The sequence below is a fragment of the Corvus moneduloides genome, chromosome 19, assembly GCF_009650955.1.
Source record: "Corvus moneduloides isolate bCorMon1 chromosome 19, bCorMon1.pri, whole genome shotgun sequence".
NCBI classification, from domain to species: Eukaryota; Metazoa; Chordata; class Aves; order Passeriformes; family Corvidae; genus Corvus; species Corvus moneduloides.
Genome location: NC_045494.1, coordinates 1,027,590 through 1,045,803, shown reverse-complemented (window position 1 = coordinate 1,045,803; position 18,214 = coordinate 1,027,590). Strand labels below are relative to the sequence as shown.

Below are 18,214 nucleotides of genomic sequence, written 5' to 3'. Positions count from 1 at the left end.
GCAGGACAATGGGACTGGGCTGAGGGAGTTCCAGGGTCAGCACCCTCCCTGCCCAGGATCAGAGGCACGGCCAGGGCAGCCCGGGGGCATTCCCAGCACCAAAAAACAACATCCTGAATCCAAGGATGGGAAACATCAGCCAGCAGCCAGGAAAGCTGGGGTTTGTCAGCACAGAACTACAGAATGACACCACAAAGGGCAACCTGTCACGACTCCTGGGCACGTTGTGCCCGAGCAGAGCTGCTCACAGCAGCCCCTCCTGCTCCTGCTGCCACTGTGAAAGGGCAGGTTCTGCCATTTGCACAGCAGGCTCTGAACTTGCAGCAGCTCCTCATCAGCTCTGGGCACTGCCCTCAGCGAGGCAGAGCCTCGAGTGCCTCAAACACAGCTCCTCTTCCCTGAGAGAAACAGGGACGTGTTAAGGGAAAAACAACACACACAAGGCAGCCCCAGGAAAATCCAATGAATAGCTGAAAGAGCTGTGTCAGGCTCCTGGGATGAACCATATCAGCTCAGAAATGAGAACTGTCAGCTTTTAAGGTCAGGATGAATGATGATGGTCATCTCATCTGACCTCCTGCACAGCATGGGCCAGGCAGCCTCATCCAGCACTTCCTCCATCAATCCCACAAAGTGCTGATTGAACCACAGCACACACAGAAAAACCTGGAGCCTTGATTAAAAATATTCAAGTGACGGAGAATTGCCATTAGAGCATTAGTACCTGATGGGGTCTGGGAAGGATGGAACATCCACCTCCTGGAATGTTGTAAAATCTCCTTTAATATCCTAAAACCTCCTGTAAAGTCCTAAAACCTCCCGTAATGTCCTGAAACAGATTTCAGGGTTACACAAACTGGTTTTCTGGCTTCATCCCATGTGTGGCTGGATGCCAAGGCTCCTTTTTACACCCTTTTCTGCCCAGTTTTCCTAAAACTCCAAGCAGGCCAATGTCTCACTGTGCTGTCCTTCTGCATGTGCCAGATTTAGACCACACGTTCCTTTGCCACCTCCCGACCCACAATAAACAGGGAAGAGAAGTGCCAAAACTGGAGCTGGGGCTAAAGGAGGTCACGGGTGCCACATGCAAAGCTGCACAAAGGCTGATTTTCACCTTCCCCCCCCAGAAACCTCAGTGGGACCCACCTCGTGTGGTTGGCAGCATGTCTGACAGCCCCTGCCAGGCTGTCACCATCTCTGGGTTCTTCTCCAGGTCTGCAAAGTTCTTCCACACTCTGATGGCACCATCGTCTTGGGGAGCACAGAGAAAGAACACAAAGCAAAGTCACTGCTGGTGCAGCTCCCACAGTTCCTTGTGCACGAGGAACAAGAGGAGAAGCAGAACTGAAGTCACACAGACCCCAAAACTCAGGGTATCGCTTTGAACACTTTTTGTTGGGAGTTGTTTTTCCTCTCTAATTTACATCCAAGAAACCTAAAGCTTTGTTCTACTGGAGCTGTTCTGGAAGAGCTTTTCTCCTCCCCTGAATAACACCTGACATTCCATGTCTCTCCATTTCCCTGACATTCATTTTCTCCAGGATTCATCTCTGTCCTCCTCATGATTGGTGCCGAGAGCCACACAAGTACCCACTCAACACGAAACAGCCCCACAGAAGCAGCAGCAGTGAGGCCCAGCCCATCAGCAGCAAATCTTTCAAGAACATTGTGTATTTTTTTCAATTTGTTTCCCATCTGTGAAACTTCTGTGCTAAGAATCGATAAATTGAAAGAAATATGTCCTAAAGGCCCTCTCAGCTGCCCTTCCCCCTCCCTTAATTACACCCAACCTGTACAGTTGAGCAGGAAGTTGGAGAAGCTGTTGAAAACACTCTGAGTGCCAGGTTTGGAATGGTTCCTTGGGAGAGCAGCAGATCTGACTCACAGCTTTACAGACCAAAGACTGGGCAAGATCTCCTCATGCAACCCCCTCGATGCAACTGGAGAGCTGCTCAGGTGAGATATGGGCTAGAGAGAAACTCAGAACCACCTGAGAAGTTCGGTGCTGAAGCTGAGCCCTGCCTGCTCCATGTGGACACAGCACAAGGAACAGAAGTGGAGCTGTCTTTTGGTTGCTGCACAGTTTCAGCTCTGGCCAGCAGCTTGAACCAACTAAAATCACCTTCCTCCAGGTGTGCCACAGGAGGAGGTGACCACGACCTCGCAATGACAAGCAAAGACTCAGCTGGGAAGGGCTTCAGCAAGAGTTGGACTGGTCAGACCTTGGAAAGTCTTTGCAGCCCCTACTTGAGAGATTTCAGTACTGCCAGGAAGAATTTGCAAGTTGATCCTGGAAATGGCCTCCTGAGCTGAGACCAGGCAGGGGGGGCAGGGAGGGAAGAGTCAGGCTGGGACCAATCCGTGGAGGGGACACAACAAGGTCCAGAACACTCACCTGGACTGGAATTCTGCCAAGACCCCCCCGTCCTGGCCCCACTGGTGGGACAACGTGTCCTTTACCTGTGGCAGTGAGCAGCAGGGAGCAGTCCTGGCCATTCAGGTACTCCATGGCTGTGATCCGGGTGTACCGAGGGTTCCCGTTGTGGAAATAGTCCAGCTTTTCCCCTTTCTCCCAGTCCCAAAAACTGTGGGAGGAAGAAATAGCACGTGAGTTTTCAGTTCTCTGTGCAAGCTGTAAAGAGAGGCACTCGTTACCCCATTGTACCTCATGGATATCGGCTCAGCCTGGGTTTCTCCTTTGGAGTTCGGCATCATTTGATTAATGACATGTCAGGGAATCATGGAATGGTTTGGATTGGAAGGACCCTAAAGCCCATCCAGTGCCACCCCTGCCATGGCAGGGACACCTCCCACTCTCCCAGGCTGCTCCAAGCCCCAATGTCCAGCCTGGCCTTGGACACTGCCAGGGATCCAGGGGCAGCCACAGCTGCTCTGGGCACCCTCCCAGGGAAGGATTTCAACACCTCCACCTTCTGAGAGACAACCAGGACAGAGGCCCAGCTGTCCCTGCTGTGACCCAGGGCCCTCAGCCCTCACCAGACACTGTCCCTGCTGTGACCCCGGGTCCCCAGCCCTCACCAGAGGCTCTCCCTGCTGTGACCCAGGGTCCCCAGTCCTCACCAGACACTGTCCCTGCTGTGACCCCGGGTCCCCAGCCCTCACCAGAGGCTCTCCCTGCTGTGACCCCGGGTCCCCAGCCCTCACCAGACACTGTCCCTGCTGTGACCCAGGGTCCCCAGCCCTCACCAGACGCTGTCCCTGCTGTGACCCCGGGTCCCCAGCCCTCACCAGAGGCTCTCCCTGCTGTGACCCCGGGTCCCCAGCCCTCACCAGACACTGTCCCTGCTGTGACCCCGGGTCCCCAGCCCTCACCAGACACTGTCCCTGCTGTGACCCCGGGTCCCCAGCCCTCACCAGACACTGTCCCTGCTGTGACCCCGGGTCCCCAGCCCTCACCAGAGGCTGTCCCTGCTGTGACCCCGGGTCCCCAGCCCTCACCAGACACTGTCCCTGCTGTGACCCAGGGTCCCCAGCCCTCACCAGAGGCTCTCCCTGCTGTGACCCCGGGTCCCCAGCCCTCACCAGACACTGTCCCTGCTGTGACCCCGGGTCCCCAGCCCTCACCAGACACTGTCCCTGCTGTGACCCAGGGTCCCCAGCCCTCACCAGAGGCTCTCCCTGCTGTGACCCCGGGTCCCCAGCCCTCACCAGACACTGTCCCTGCTGTGACCCCGGGTCCCCAGCCCTCACCAGAGGCTCTCCCTGCTGTGACCCCGGGTCCCCAGCCCTCACCAGATGCTGTCCCTGCTGTGACCCCGGGTCCCCAGCCCTCACCAGAGGCTCTCCCTGCTGTGACCCCGGGTCCCCAGCCCTCACCAGACACTGTCCCTGCTGTGACCCCGGGTCCCCAGCCCTCACCAGAGGCTCTCCCTGCTGTGACCCCGGGTCCCCAGCCCTCACCAGACACTGTCCCTGCTGTGACCCAGGGCCCCCAGCCCTCACCAGAGGCTCTCCCTGCTTTGACCCCGGGTCCCCAGCCCTCACCAGACACTGTCCCTGCTGTGACCCCGGGTCCCCAGCCCTCACCAGACACTGTCCCTGCTGTGACCCAGGGTCCCCAGCCCTCACCAGACACTGTCCCTGCTGTGACCCAGGGTCCCCAGCCCTCACCAGACGCTGTCCCTGCTGTGACCCAGGGTCCCCAGCCCTCACCAGACACTGTCCCTGCTGTGACCCCGGGTCCCCAGCCCTCACCAGATGCTGTCCCTGCTGTGACCCAGGGTCCCCAGCCCTCACCAGAGGCTCTCCCTGCTGTGACCCCGGGTCCCCAGCCCTCACCAGACACTGTCCCTGCTGTGACCCCGGGTCCCCAGCCCTCACCAGACACTGTCCCTGCTGTGACCCAGGGCCCCCAGCCCTCACCAGACACTGTCCCTGCTGTGACCCCGGGTCCCCAGCCCTCACCAGACACTGTCCCTGCTGTGACCCCGGGTCCCCAGCCCTCACCAGAGGCTCTCCCTGCTGTGACCCAGGGTCCCCAGCCCTCACCAGACACTGTCCCTGCTGTGACCCAGGGTCCCCAGCCCTCACCTGACACTGTCCCTGCTGTGACCCCGGGTCCCCAGCCCTCACCAGACACTGTCCCTGCTGTGACCCCGGGTCCCCAGCCCTCACCAGACACTGTCCCTGCTGTGACCCCGGGTCCCCAGCCCTCACCAGACACTGTCCCTGCTGTGACCCCGGGTCCCCAGCCCTCACCAGATGCTGTCCCTGCTGTGACCCAGGGTCCCCAGCCCTCACCAGATGCTGTCCCTGCTGTGACCCCGGGTCCCCAGCCCTCACCAGACACTGTCCCTGCTGTGACCCCGGGTCCCCAGCCCTCACCAGAGGCTCTCCCTGCTGTGACCCCGGGTCCCCAGCCCTCACCAGATGCTGTCCTTGTCGGCCACGGCGATGCAGGGGGTGAAGGGGTGGAACTTCACCACGGACGGGACGCCCGGGTTCCTGTTGAGGAAGATCTGATCATCCAGCCGGGAAATGCCTGCGGGACAGGAGGGAGCTCAGCTCACACCTGGGATGTCCCCCAGGGATGGGGCTTGGACAGCCCCAGCTTCCCAGTGCCACGAGTCACGTCCCGCTCATCCTGCCCCGGTTCTCACCAGGACACCCCCAGCACTTCTCTCCTTCCAGGTGCTTCTCAAGCCCCCCAGCTGTCTCAGGTCTTGAGGTACAAACCAAGAACTGCGGTGACAAATCCTCCACCCTTCACACTGGCAAGCACAGACAACAAGCACAGCCAAACCCAGGGAAATGCCAGTTTGTGTTGAGAGAAAAACCAACACTATTTCTTCAAAATATAAAATACGAAAATGCCTTTTTTTTTCAATTTAAAATGCAGCATTTCACTGTAGCTTGTGGATTATTTATTTAACCTTCCATTTCAGTTCCCTTAAATTTTAGGTTAAGTTGCAAATGAAAAATGTATTTTCCACGGAGACCTTAAAATGATGGGTAAAGACTTTTCCCATCTTGTCTTCCAAGGAGTTTGCTATTCACAGTGTTGGGACCCCTGACACTGCTGGGTTTTGGCACTCTCTGAATTCATCACACAAACCCCTAAACCCAGGAGAAATCCATTCAGCTCGAGTTTGTTTTAGTATGCATCCATTGAATCTAATTTTCATTAAAAGCTTGTAAGTCTATTTTAATTCTTTTTAATATTTCACATTTTCATTATTTTTTTAATGAATAGTGGCATTTTAGTCACTCAGGTTAAGCAACCAAATATGAACACTGTCTAGAAAGAGATTTAACTTCTCCAGGCAAGCATGAAAAATCCCCTTCTTTGTATTCCAACAGATCTCCCAGGCCATCTCCTGGGCTCCAGGATCATTTCTCTGTTTCTCTGGTTGATGATATTCCGCAGTTTCCCGGCATGAAGCTCCACACTGCACTCACAGGAGCAGCCTCCCAATGGCAGGGCTGAGCCCTGGGCACTTCTCCTTCAGCACACTGTGATTTCCAGCTCTGTGTACCTCAAAAAGCATCCCTGGGGAGGAGCAGCCCCCATCCCCAGACCTGCTCCTGGGAACGCTGCCAGGAGCTCCTGGAATTGTGACTCCCCAGCCTCTGCTGCTCAGGGCACACGGGCAGGGATAATTGAGGAATGCAAATTCCTCAGGAAGCTTCATTAGGTTCCACTTTATTCTAATAAATTCCTGTGCTGAGAGAATTCCAGCCCAAAGCTGCCTCAGAGAGCCCTAAAAAGATGCAATCCCGGGTTCCTGGAGAGCTCCCACTGACGCAGCACGGACCCGAGGCACGCTGGGAGCAGCACACACACCATGCACACAAATATTCCAAATAAATGGGATATAAGGAGTGAACAATAATTTACAGAGCTCAGCAGAGCAGGGAACGTGAGAGACATCCCCGAGGTGTCTCCTGAGCTAGGGGGACAGGTCCAGCAGCCCCAGGGCTGGTCTGCCATGACCATGTCTGTCCCACATCAAACCCTGAGCTTGCAGCTCTGGAGTTTATCCTGCAGCATTCCACCTTCCATCCCTTTAAAAGCAGAACCTGAGCTGGTGACCAGGCCCAGCAGCTGAGACCAGAAAGGTGGGGGAGCACCAGTGACACACCTGCAGCAGCAGCATCGCCTGCCCTGCACGGGGAGGGAACAGGCACGAGTGGGAGCGGCTGCACGGGGTCATCGCTAATTGGGATCATCACTAATTGGGGTTTTACAGTTCAGTGTCCGGAAAAGGGAACCACTCACCCTTCTGGATGATCTTCTGGGCCTGTTTCCTGACGCGGGCGTTGCGCAGGAAGCGCCACTCCCGCTCCTTGCGGATCTGGCTCTCCAGGTCGTGCTCCTCAGGGATCTGCCAGGACAGGAACCCACACAAGCAGAACCAGTGACCACCAGAACTCCAGGAATTAGCTGGGTGCTAATACAGTGTCCGTGGCTCCTGTCCCCTCTGAACACTGCAGGTCTGATCTCGGTACAACACACATTTCTCTCCTAACTCTCCTCAGCAGAGAAGCATCACGTAGCAACCCTGAGATCAAAGAGGGAGCACAGCCCTGGTACAGCCAGCTCAGAACACACTGAAATCTTTCTTTCCTTGCTAATCAAGGGCTGCTGGCCGAGCAGGGCACAGCTACATTCCCAAATCCCTGGGATGCGCAGGTTCCCACCACCATTTACCGGGAACAGCCCGTTTTGGTTCCCTGTTCTGGAAAACGGTGCCCCCGTGTCACCTGGCTTTGATTATACACAAAATTCTCCCCAAAACTGGAGCGTGGCCCTGCAGTCACAGCCACTCTGAGCCATTTGATGATATTTATTCACACCCCACAGCTCCAGGTTTCAGCACTCCATGGCTTCCCCACAAAACCTGTGCTCCAGGCACGAGGCCAGGTCGGGACTCAGCAGCTCCAGCCCGGGATGGAGCAGCCCCAGTGCTGCTCCCACCACGGGTATATTCCCACCCTTGCTCACAGCACAGGATCAAAAGGAATAAACTCCTAAGATCTCACCCCAAACCATGGCAGGAGCTACATATGAAGTATTTTTCATACTTAAAAAATTATCCAATACTCCCCTGCTCCAGAACCATCCTTGGATCAGTTAAGGAGCTGAGCTACAGGATTCTGATCCAGCTACCTTTGATGCCAGGCGAAGGAGAAAGGAGAAACTCTTGGAGAAGGAAGACAAATGCCCCACAAACAAACCCTATCTCCCCTGAATAAGAAAGTCCTTAAATCATCTGACACTGTTACAAACACTGCCTTCAAACCATGCTATCCTTTGGAAAACAGCTGTTACTAAGCTGGACTTCTGCTTCTTTAAAACAAATAAAAAATAAGAAGCCCACCCTCCACCTCTCCTCCTGGCAAAAAACGCAGCACTTTATTTCAGCACAACACCTATTAGAAAGGCAATGACAAACGACCCCTAATGAAAAGCAATAAACAAACCTGAGCTAAAATACATCAAAGGAGTTTGAGAGGGGAGAGATGACACCTACACCTTAATGAAAATCCAGCTTCGCTGGGAATAAATTAAAGCAAGCGCAGGGAAGAGCCCTTGGAGCACCAGTGCAGAGTTAGAGCATGCAGGTAAAGGCTGTCCTGGCCCCCACACCCACCCCTGTGGGGCTCTGGGGACCATCCTGCCAGGAGGGTCAATGAAAACTGAAGCCCAGCTCTGCTCCCTGCCCTGGACACGCTCCAGTTGCAGGATGGGGACCATGACAAGCCGGCGCTTCCCAGGGCTCCAGCTCCCACCAGACAGGAACCAGTGAGCACCCAAGCCCTCCCAGCAGAGGTTTCCTTCTCTGCCCTGCGTTTCTCCCTCTCCCCGTGGCAGTGGGTGTCAGGAGAGAAGCAGGGAGGACTTGGCACTTGGCTCCAGAGGTAAATCCAGCTTTCCCTGGTTACCACTCCTGCAGCAGTTGCAGGATCTCACTCCTCTCCCAGGACTTCGACCAAGGGCCAAGGCACAGTGCAGCAGCTCCGGCAGGGATTTATCAGGAAGGGCTCCTTATGTAATTCTCACCTTCCAGGATCCTTCCCAGCTCCTGCCTGCATGTTCTGCCAGCCCTGGCAGTAACAGATGCTGGCTCCCGCTCTCCTTGACTCAGGACTTCCTGACAGCTGGCACCGAGGCTTTCCTGTGCCCCGTGGCTCCCAGAACAGCCCCGTGCCACGAGGGACTGCAGGAAGAGGAAAAGCTTTTGCAGAGATCAGAGCTGGGGTAGGGACCTGCTTTTCCTGGCACACGGAGAATTTACAATGCAGCGTTTTCCTTCTCCGTTTATTTGATTAGATAATCAATAAATCAAACCTGGAATGATGGCTTGAAACGGAGCCCCTGATTTACACTGGAAATTAATCCCTCAGTCTTTCCAGCAAAAGCATTCTCAGGGCAAGGTCCATGAAGCAAAACTAAATTCATAAATTAAATATGACTAAGATGCACTCACAGCCATTTTATGTTTATTCATTACAGGAACAGTTGTCTTGTCTTTCCCTGTTTATGAAGGCAGGCAACAGCTCGGAAAAAACGGCTGGAATTAAGCATCAATGTCATCTTTTTCCGTCAGTACTTGGTACACTTTACTCTGCCTTTTTCATGAGGCTGAAGCTCCCAAAAGGCAGCAGCCACCAGCCAGGACTGTTCCTGTCGCTGCAGGAGCAGGGACTGCAGGAACAGGGACTCCATGGAAACTCAGGCAGCACCCGAGCTGTCAGCCTTGATTTCCAGCCAAGAAACCTCAGAGAAAGTTCTCACAGAGGGATTTCTCCCTGGGCCTTCCACACACCAGCCAGTCTAATCCCAGTTACCTGTAATTCCCTGTTAGGACAGGATAACCCCTGCAGAAAACTCCCTCTCCTTGACCTTTCAAAGCTGCTCTGCAGAAGTAACAGGGAAATCAATTCTCTCCTTTGTTTGGTCAGAAAACACAGATTTGGTTCTGTTCAGGCTTCACCCATGGCTGGTGAGGACAGCTCATGGTCAGAAGCTCAGCCCCAGGCAGGGGCAATCCCCAGCCCAAGACACTCAGGGAGCTCCTGCCAGAGCCAGGGCTGTGCCCTGCTCCTGCTCCCTGGGACTCACGGAGCACTCTGGGGCTCCAGGAAACCCCCATTTCCATGCCTCCCCTCCCTGGCTCCTGTGAACTAGCACAGGAATGCTCTGTGTTTTTTACTGCCTCCCCTAAAGCAACTTAGTCTATTTTATGTGCAGGAAGTAGTAGTAAAGCCACCCCCCCAAGAGCTCCCCATGTCCCCACTGCCCCTGCCCGTGCCTGGCTGCCTACTCTGATTTATTTTATTAATAAAGACACCTCTCTTTCCTGGAAAGAGCTTTCCTTAAGGAGCAGACAAATGTTTTTAATAAGAACTAAGAGCTCAAACATCATCTTCCTCCTCTTGTGCTCTGGTCTGGAATCAAGACACTGAAACTCATCTTGAGGAGAAAAAGCCCTGCTTGAAGCTTGGCCAGGCAGCCCAGCCCCACATCCCAGATGTGTCCTAAGGAATTACTCAGTGCTTTCAGCAGAAAGGGAATTTCACAGCAGCTGAGGAAGTGTCAGGCAAACACTTCACTGCTGATTCCCTCTGGAAATCAAGAGCCTGCCCTGTTCTGATATCCTTAAACTTGGGCAATTACCTCACCCCAACACTTGCACATTCCAGGAAAGTGGTGGAGATGGCTCAGCCCCAACTCCCGGATGAGGCAGCACTAAAACCACACAATTTCCTCATTCTCACGATCTCATGGACACAAACATCCGCTGTGGAGAGGCATTAATGGAGCCTGGGCATCGTCCCTGCCGGGCACAGCAATCCCTCCAAGAGATGGAGCTCCAAGTCCTGACACCGTTTGGGCTCCCAGAGCACCTGAAGGTTTCCTTTAATGAGGGAGATTTACTGCTTGTCCTGTTTCATACTTAAACGTGAAACCTGAGCTTTGGCTAAAACATTCTGGGAATCTAACAGCTAAAACATTCTGGGAATTTAGCAGCTTCTCTTTCCAGTCACTGATGATCTTTGCCCACCTCTTAAGAGCTCTGGTTTGCGTTTTTCCTGGAACAAGGCTTCAGTTTCTCTCTCACTTCAGGAGATAATTTAGTTACCCAAACAAGTCACTTCTGAAGAGACCTGGATGCAGATTTGTCATTAGAACACTTATTATCTGCTATAGCACAACTTCTTACACTTACAAAAAAAAATGTTAAAACCCAACAATGATGCTCCCCAAGCTTCCCCCAGGCACTTGTGGGCATCCAGCCGCTCTCACTTTGTCCTCTGTAAGTCAAAGGTGTCTGCACTGGAAGCAGAGCACAGCTCCCAAATCCCACCTGAGGACAGTGAGGCAGAGGGTCTGTCCTGCTGCCTCTGGGACACCATGGCCTCCCCCAGGGCAGCCTCCCTCCACCATTTCTCTGCCTCTTTTACCACAGCCAGGAGATTCAGCTGGAATGTCAGAATGAAAACAGCATCTCTTTCTCCAGCCTCTCACTGCCCTTTCTGGAAAAAAGGGCCTTCCTTATTCCATTTACTTATTTTAAAAACCAATTAATTTTAGCTACAATGAAATTTTCCACAGGCAGAGAAGCACAGCATTTCAGATGGAACAACTCTACAGCGCAGCCAGGCAAAACTGGGGGATCTGGATACAGAACCTCTCCTCACGCCTACGCTCTTTGTGGACTGTGCTCCATGGGGAGCAGAGCTCCACCCCTGGGCTCTGTCCCTGGCCATACCCCGCTGTCCCACCCTCACTGACCCTTCTGCTCCCTCTGGTCACTTCTTCCCTCTCACTGACAGGCGGTCCCACAGCTCCCCAGAGCAGCACGATCTAAGGAAATCCATCCCTTTGCCTCCCCAGACTGCAGGAAAGGGAAGGGAGAAAGGGCAGGGAGGGCAGGGCCGAGCCCAGGGGCCAGCACAGGCCCCCACAGTTACCTTCATGACGGGCTGGGCGAAGTACTTGGCGCTCCAGTCGCAGAACCCCGTCTGCACCGCGGCCGAGATGAAGCTCTTGTGTCCCACGGCATCGTCAGCGTCATCAGCTGTCTGCGGGGAGGGGACAGGGCTTACCCACCTGCAGGGCCAGGGACACCCCCAGGACACCCATGCTGACCCAGCCAGGCAGAAAAAACCTCCAACACACTGCCCAGGACAGGAAACTCCGTGCACCCTGCTTTGGGATCAGGTGTGACAGTCACTCTTGGAAAGGTGCACATTCCCTCAGGCGCAGGGATCAGGGCTGGAGCAGCCCCATGGCACCACAGGGAGGTCCCAGGAGGAGTTTTGCCACAGTGTCTCAAGGATGTGGCGTGGGGAGCAGCGAGGGTGACTCAGGATGCAGACACAGCTCGTGCCAAGGTGCACGTGGATGAGTGTCTGTCACACAGCACAGGACACCCCACGGGAAAAGGGAAAAGCTGCTCCATTCCCTCAGCTTTCAGCCAGCCTTTCAGAAATACGATCCAGGCTGGTGCTGCCAAAGCCATGAGAAGGGAAGGCATTGCTGCTGCGGCTGCAGCACTTTCTCCTTGTGGTCACAGCTGTCCCTTGTCCCTGCTCTGCTGAGGCTGGAGAGCAGCCCCCAAGGGTCAGGGACTGGCTCTGGGTTATCGCTCAGGCAGACAAATGTTTACAGAAGAGTAAGCCATGGACTCTGATTAGACACATTGCTTAGTGGCAGCAGTGAATAATGCCCTATCAAAAGCTATAAAACACGATTTATCCTGAATAAAATAAATTAATCAATTTTTATTTGGCTGGTTTCAGGAAGCCAATCTGGATTAGCAGCAGCTGGAAGCAAACGAGGGATGCACAGAAATAAACCACAACCAACAGAATGCGGGACAAACCCCAGTGGGGAGAAGCTGTCAGAGCTGACAGGGAGGTCTCCTTACCTGTTCTGGGCCTTTGTCAAACATTTTCCTTGTCCTGGGGAACTGGTGGGAGTGGGGGGTGTACTGGACGCCCACGTTGGTGACGCTGGGGCGCACGGACGCCAGGTCCCGGCTCACCGGCTGCTTGGGCACCTCGTTGGTCAGGCTGGAGCTGCTCGTGCTCGTGGTTGGAGGGGACCCTCTGAGGGACAAAACAGAGGGACAGGCTTTGGGTATCGCTGGACAGGAGACCTTTGCATGTAAATTATGTTATTTTTACTTCGTTTCTTTCTCACAAGATTTGTGTTTCACTGCAGTGCCTCCTCTACAGAAACATCACAGTTCCCACGTCCCCTCCAAAGACCAAACCAACCCCAAACCAAGAGTGAACCCTGATTGTGCCAACTCCAGGCTGAGGGGATGAACCTTAACGTTCTGGGAATCTGTGACGCCTGACTTAAGTCACCCTGACCAGGCACTGCATTTCCACGGGGGGACTGAAGCTTCAAACCATTTGAATTTAAACTGGGCCCTCTGCTCCCACTTGGAATTTTACTGGTGCACACTGGTTACGGGACCAGCAGATCTAACGTGTGGTGTTTTCTCTTGGAGAGGAGCTTTGGGGAATAATCCCATTTTCAGCCCCCAGCTTTGCCCACGCCACTCTCAGTCTCCCTGCAGTTTAGGCAGGGTGTGTTTGCCTAATCAGTTAACCCCGGATTTTATCAGCTCCAAGTGCAGCAGACCCAGCTCAGACGTCAATGGGAATTTGGGCACCACAGCTCAGGGAAGGTAAAAGCAGCCAAAGCCAGCCCTTCCTTTCAGCTCACCTTTACATACCCAGCGGGGCTTGTTACTCTCTGCCCTAAAGGAAAACAGGAGGAAACTCCCCCCCTATTCCCAGAGCTTTCCTTCCTGGACTCCTCACCCCTGCTGACACCAGGAGCCACGTTCCCTGTCCCTGGCACAGTTCCCCAGGATGGGGCCGGGCAGGGAGCACCCACCCCACCCACAGAAGGTGCTGGAAGGCCGGGCTGGACTTACCCCACTTGGTGGATGTGCATCCCCTTGTTGGTGGGGCTGGCGGGGGCCGACTGGGTCAGCGAGGAGGTGTCCAGGATGCGCTGGGGGCGGGCGTTGACCGTGGCCTGGGGAGAACACACGGAGCCTGACCAGCCGGACACGGCCCCGGCACGGCCAGCCCGGGGCAGGGAGGGAGCTCTCTATGGGGTGAGGGGTCAAACAAAGCCCCTGTGCTGCTCCCAACACACGAGGTGCTCTCACTGCTTGGTCAGGCAGAAACACTTACCCGGGAGTGCGTTTGCTGCCTGCAGGGAAATGGCTCTGAGCAACAACCAGCCCTTCCCCGAGCCAGCTGCAGCCAGGACCTACCCCAGCACCCCAAACACAGGACAGGGGGACAGGCTGGGGTCCCCTCAGCTGTCCAGGGCTCCCCACAGCCACCAGCCTTTCCCTCACACACATTCTGAGCTTGGAGCAAAGGCGGCTCAGGGGGGACCCTGTGGCTCTGCACAACTCCCTGACAGGAGCGTGCAGCCAGGGTGGGTCAGGCTCTGCTCCCAGGGAACAACAGGACAAGAGGAAATGGCCTCAAGTTGTGCCAGGGGAGGTTTAGGTTGGATATCGGGGAAAATTTCTTACACCAAAAAGATTGTCCAGCCCTGGCACAGCTGCGCAAGGCAGTGGTGGAGTCCCCATCCCTGGTGGGATTTCAAAGCCATGTGGACGTGGCACTTGGGGACATGGGCCAGTGGTGACCTTGGCAGTGCTGGGGGAATGGCTGGACTGGATGGGCTCAGAGGGCTTTTCCAGCCTAAAGGATTCCACGATTCTGTGATTCAGCCTCCATCCTTCCATTAAAAACACCTGGACAAAGCAACCTGGGCTGAAGCAAACTTTCCTTTTAAGACTTTTTGATTTCAGAAAGTCTCTAGAGGCCAACACTGAACACTGGGTCCTTGCTGTTTGTTTTGGTGCTCACACAAAGCAGGTTTGGGCATTTTCCAAGGCTCAGGCCGGGAAGGAGAACTGCACCATCCCCATCTGCATCATAAACATAAATCCCAAGCCAGCTGCAGCCTGGGTGAGGCCCAGCAGTGCCTAATGAGCCCGGGGAATGAAGCAGCAGCAGATTCCTTGCAGGAAGGCTGCACGCCTGGGCAGCCCACACACCGGCTGCTCATACCCAGCACAGCCCCAGAGCCAGGAGCCCTTCCGGAGAAACAGATCCACAGCCCTGGCTCGGTGAAAAACCTGAGCAGGACGGTCTGGTCTCGTTTGATAACAACAATCACAGAATCACAGAACAGTGGGGGTGGAAGGGACCTCTGGAGATCATCCAGGTCAACCCCCCTGGCATGGCAGGGCCACCTGGAGCAAGTGACACAGGAACGTGTCCAGGGGGGTTTGGGTTGGATAGGAATTGAGTAGAAATTCTTCCCTGTGAGGGCAGTGAGGCCCTGGCACAGGGTGCCCAGAGCAGCTGGGGCTGCCCCTGGATCCCTGGCAGTGCCCAAGGCCAGGCTGGACATTGGGGCTTGGAGCAGCCTGGGACAGTGGAAGGTGTCCCTGCCATCGCAGGGGTGGCACTGGAGGGGGTTTCATGTCCCAAACCATTCCATGGTTCTGCACTATTTAGTCCCCCACTGCTCTCCAGAGGTGGAAGCCCATTGACAGGTTGCCCAGCTGTTCCCACTGAAGCCCCCAGTCCCAGCCAGGTCCCCCAGACTGCAGCATTCTGCTCAGCTGTGCCAATGGAAGAAAACCTCAGCTGGCCCAGCTCCAAAATGAGGCCTCTCCATCCCTGAATTTTACAGTAATTAAACCAAAATATTAAACCCCTGGAACATTCAAGTGTTTTACATCACCTGAAGCAGTATTTTTGTTTAAGCAAGAAAAACAATTTTTGTTTGTGTTCACTGATAAAATTCAACCCCCACAGTGGGCAGTGCTTGCACACACCGGGGAGGAGCAGCGCCCACGGCAGCATCCAGCGCTCCCTCCTCCATCCAACAAAGCTGCATCAGCACCAAGGAAAGGTCTCAGGACACAGTTAGCAAAGATCTAATTGTCACTGATTTACATTAGACACCGGCCAGCTCCTGCCTGAGCTCCCAGCAGAGCCTCGAGCTCGGCCGTGGTCCTGCAGCACCGCTCACGGCACAGCCATAACGGGACCAGTAAAGGCCAGGCCAGGATCTGAGCCTTAAAGCCCACTGTGGTGGGCAGTTAACAGCTTGGCTGGTTTGTGTTTTGGGGCTTTTTGTTTCTGTTAGAAAGCCTTGTTAGAAGCCACCCAAGGCAGGTGGTCCTGGCCAAAGCAAAGCCCCCGGCGTGTGCAGCAGCGCCCGAGCCGCGGCACGAGTCCGGGACTGAATACTTTCCTCATGGATCTCACGGCTAAGGCAAAGAAGAACAAATCAGTTTTGTTCGCTGAAGCATCCCCAGATAAAAATCCTTGTAAATGGGAATGCTTCCTGTTTTCCAATGCCGCTGGAAGAGCCGTTGCCTTAGGAAGCAGGGGCAGAGCAGCTGGCCCGGCCACGCAGCGTGAGATGCATGAGACCCATCACGTGAGCTCTGGGACTCGGGTCAGCACCAGCACAGCCAGGCCCCAATTTGTCAGAGTCAACATAGAATTCCTCCCACCAGTCACAACATTCCCTAGGGATATGACAACGGAATGATCACAGTTCTTGCTGGCACAGCAGTATCGATACCAGTATCGATACCGATCCACCTCTCTGCTGGCCAGGGAGCAACTCCTGAAAACACATTTAAGGCAGGAAACCAGATCTGGTTCCTCTTTATATCCCTTTTAACAGTAGGAGCAACATTCCACTTTGCAAAGAGCCTTCCAAACACAGAACTGAAACAGTTTCATGCATCTAGAGCAGAGAGAGGGAAATCTTCCACCTTTTCCTTTCCTTCTTCCCCTCATTTGCCATCTCCAGCCTGTCATTTGTTGTACCCCTGTCTCGCCAGGGAAGGGCTGAGCTTGCTGCCCCCACTGCCAGGAGAATTCTCTGTCCCAAACCCAGCCCTTACCACTCACTGGCACGTGCACGTCAAACAAATCAGAGCTCAAGTCAGTCACTATTGTCTCACGAGAAGATGTGGTTTCGAAGCAGAGATCTCTAAGGCATTAAGATGGCAGTGTACAATGCTGGCATCTCTTACTGCAGCCTCAGCTCCGCAGCCCCAGGCTGAGGATCTGGGACTATTCCCTGGAAAGGCCCAGTAAGAGAGTTCCCACTGCAATGGCTCATGGTCTGGATGCTTGAGTGGCCAGAAAGGTTCACACAGAGCTTTCTGTGCCCAGCCAGGGGACGCGCGGGGTGAGAAGATGTCCTGGTGTGGCCTGGCCCAGGGGGGGGGAAGGTGCTGCCCCAGGGGTGGCACCTCCAGGGACATCTTGTCACCCCCAGGATGAGATGGGATGAGGATGGAGGTTTAGGCACCCAGCCTGGGCTGGGGTGAGGAGTGGCAGGGGGTCTGCATGCTGACTCACATGTACTAGTTCACCTGGGTTGGAGAGCCGTTGTGGCTTCAGTCTGCAGGCCAGTCCCACTTGCATTATCTAAATCAGTTTGCAAACGGATAATTTAATGAAGGATACTTAAGGTTTATCCCAGGGACTGATCTAGACAAGTAGACTTCTAAACCAGACCTACTGTCCGAGGTCTGCACCTAATTTATACCCTAAAACAACCCCAGGCCCTCCCCCATTTATTCATTTTACCTGATCGAGATTTCAGAGCAGAGTTTATCATCGTGAAGCATTAAAAGCTCCTTCTGCAAAAGGCAGAGCCCTCCAACGGACCCATCCAGGTCAGTCTGCCTAAGCCTTGTCTAAGCATGAAAAAATCCACATCCAAACACCTGGCAGGCACAGGTGAGCAGGGACAGGCACCTACCTTGTAGGCAATGCTGTTGAGAACCTTCATAGCCAGGTCGGACACGTCGGGATAGGGGTCGGCAGCCAGGTGAAGGAGCACTCTCCAAATTTGGGTATAAACACTGTTGAAGCTCACACCTAAAATAATAAAAAACACAACAAACCCCAAAGCCCTGCAGCACATGACAATCCATCAACTCCAATTCTTTGATCTGATGTGAGAAAATTCATTAGAACTCCAAACAACCCGATGACATCTCAGGGAACATCAAGAGAGGAGCTCAAAAACACCCCACGTGGGCATTTTGTCTCCCTTTTGCCTGTCTGTGAACTCTGCAAGGGCTTGTGAAATCAAAGTGGGAGGAAGCAAAATAAATTAAAGACTCCCTAAATCATCTCCAGTCAAGCTCCTGCATTTCCAGGCTCCTGAAGCAAATCGCCTGGAAAGGCCAAGTGGATAATGTCCGGGTTTCCTGAGCTGAAGTACTTAATGGTATAAACCCACAGTTACTGCATCACATTGTTGTGGTTATTTTTATTGAATTGTTCAGGCCTTTGTACGCTCTACAAATTTACTGAATGTTTCAAGCAAAGCTTTAGGAGTTGAGCCTTTGGGAAGCAGCAAGTCCAGCTCAGTCTTTCCTATTGACATTTGTATCAATTCCTCCAATTTGTTATTTAATGAGCATATCAGCTGTTCAGTATTTCAGCAGAAGGGACTGACAGATTCAAAGTACAAATCAAATTAATAAGCATTTGCAACAACTGACAAAATTCTGTGAACATTTTATTTTGCTGCTTTTGGGCGAGAATTTGTTATTCTGCCTCCGAACCCTGCCGGTGTCTGATCGTGCAACGCCCCGGCTGGGAGTGCAGCCATTTGGACAATGTTAAAGTGGTTGCACTAACAAAAAAAACA

The 18,214-nt window shown here is 54.0% G+C and overlaps 1 protein-coding gene across 4 annotated transcripts in view; it reads right to left on the bottom strand.

Annotated features, from left to right (window-relative positions):
• The window catches only part of RPTOR (regulatory associated protein of MTOR complex 1), a 106,646-nt gene that overhangs the window by 15,880 nt on the left and 72,552 nt on the right, over positions 1-18,214 (bottom strand). For 2 of the 4 annotated variants that reach the window (XM_032129424.1, XM_032129423.1), the window contains exons 21-29: positions 17,315-17,433; positions 16,909-16,977; positions 13,422-13,525; positions 12,399-12,579; positions 11,440-11,550; positions 6,740-6,845; positions 4,888-5,002; positions 2,461-2,585; positions 1,147-1,251 (exon numbers count right to left, since the gene is read on the bottom strand). In XM_032129424.1, coding sequence (XP_031985315.1) covers positions 1,147-1,251; positions 2,461-2,585; positions 4,888-5,002; positions 6,740-6,845; positions 11,440-11,550; positions 12,399-12,579; positions 13,422-13,525; positions 16,909-16,977; positions 17,315-17,433 — 1,035 coding nt within the window. The remainder of the gene's footprint in view (positions 1-1,146; positions 1,252-2,460; positions 2,586-4,887; positions 5,003-6,739; positions 6,846-11,439; positions 11,551-12,398; positions 12,580-13,421; positions 13,526-16,908; positions 16,978-17,314; positions 17,434-18,214) is intronic. The other 2 variants (XM_032129427.1, XM_032129426.1) reach the window with 1 other exon arrangement.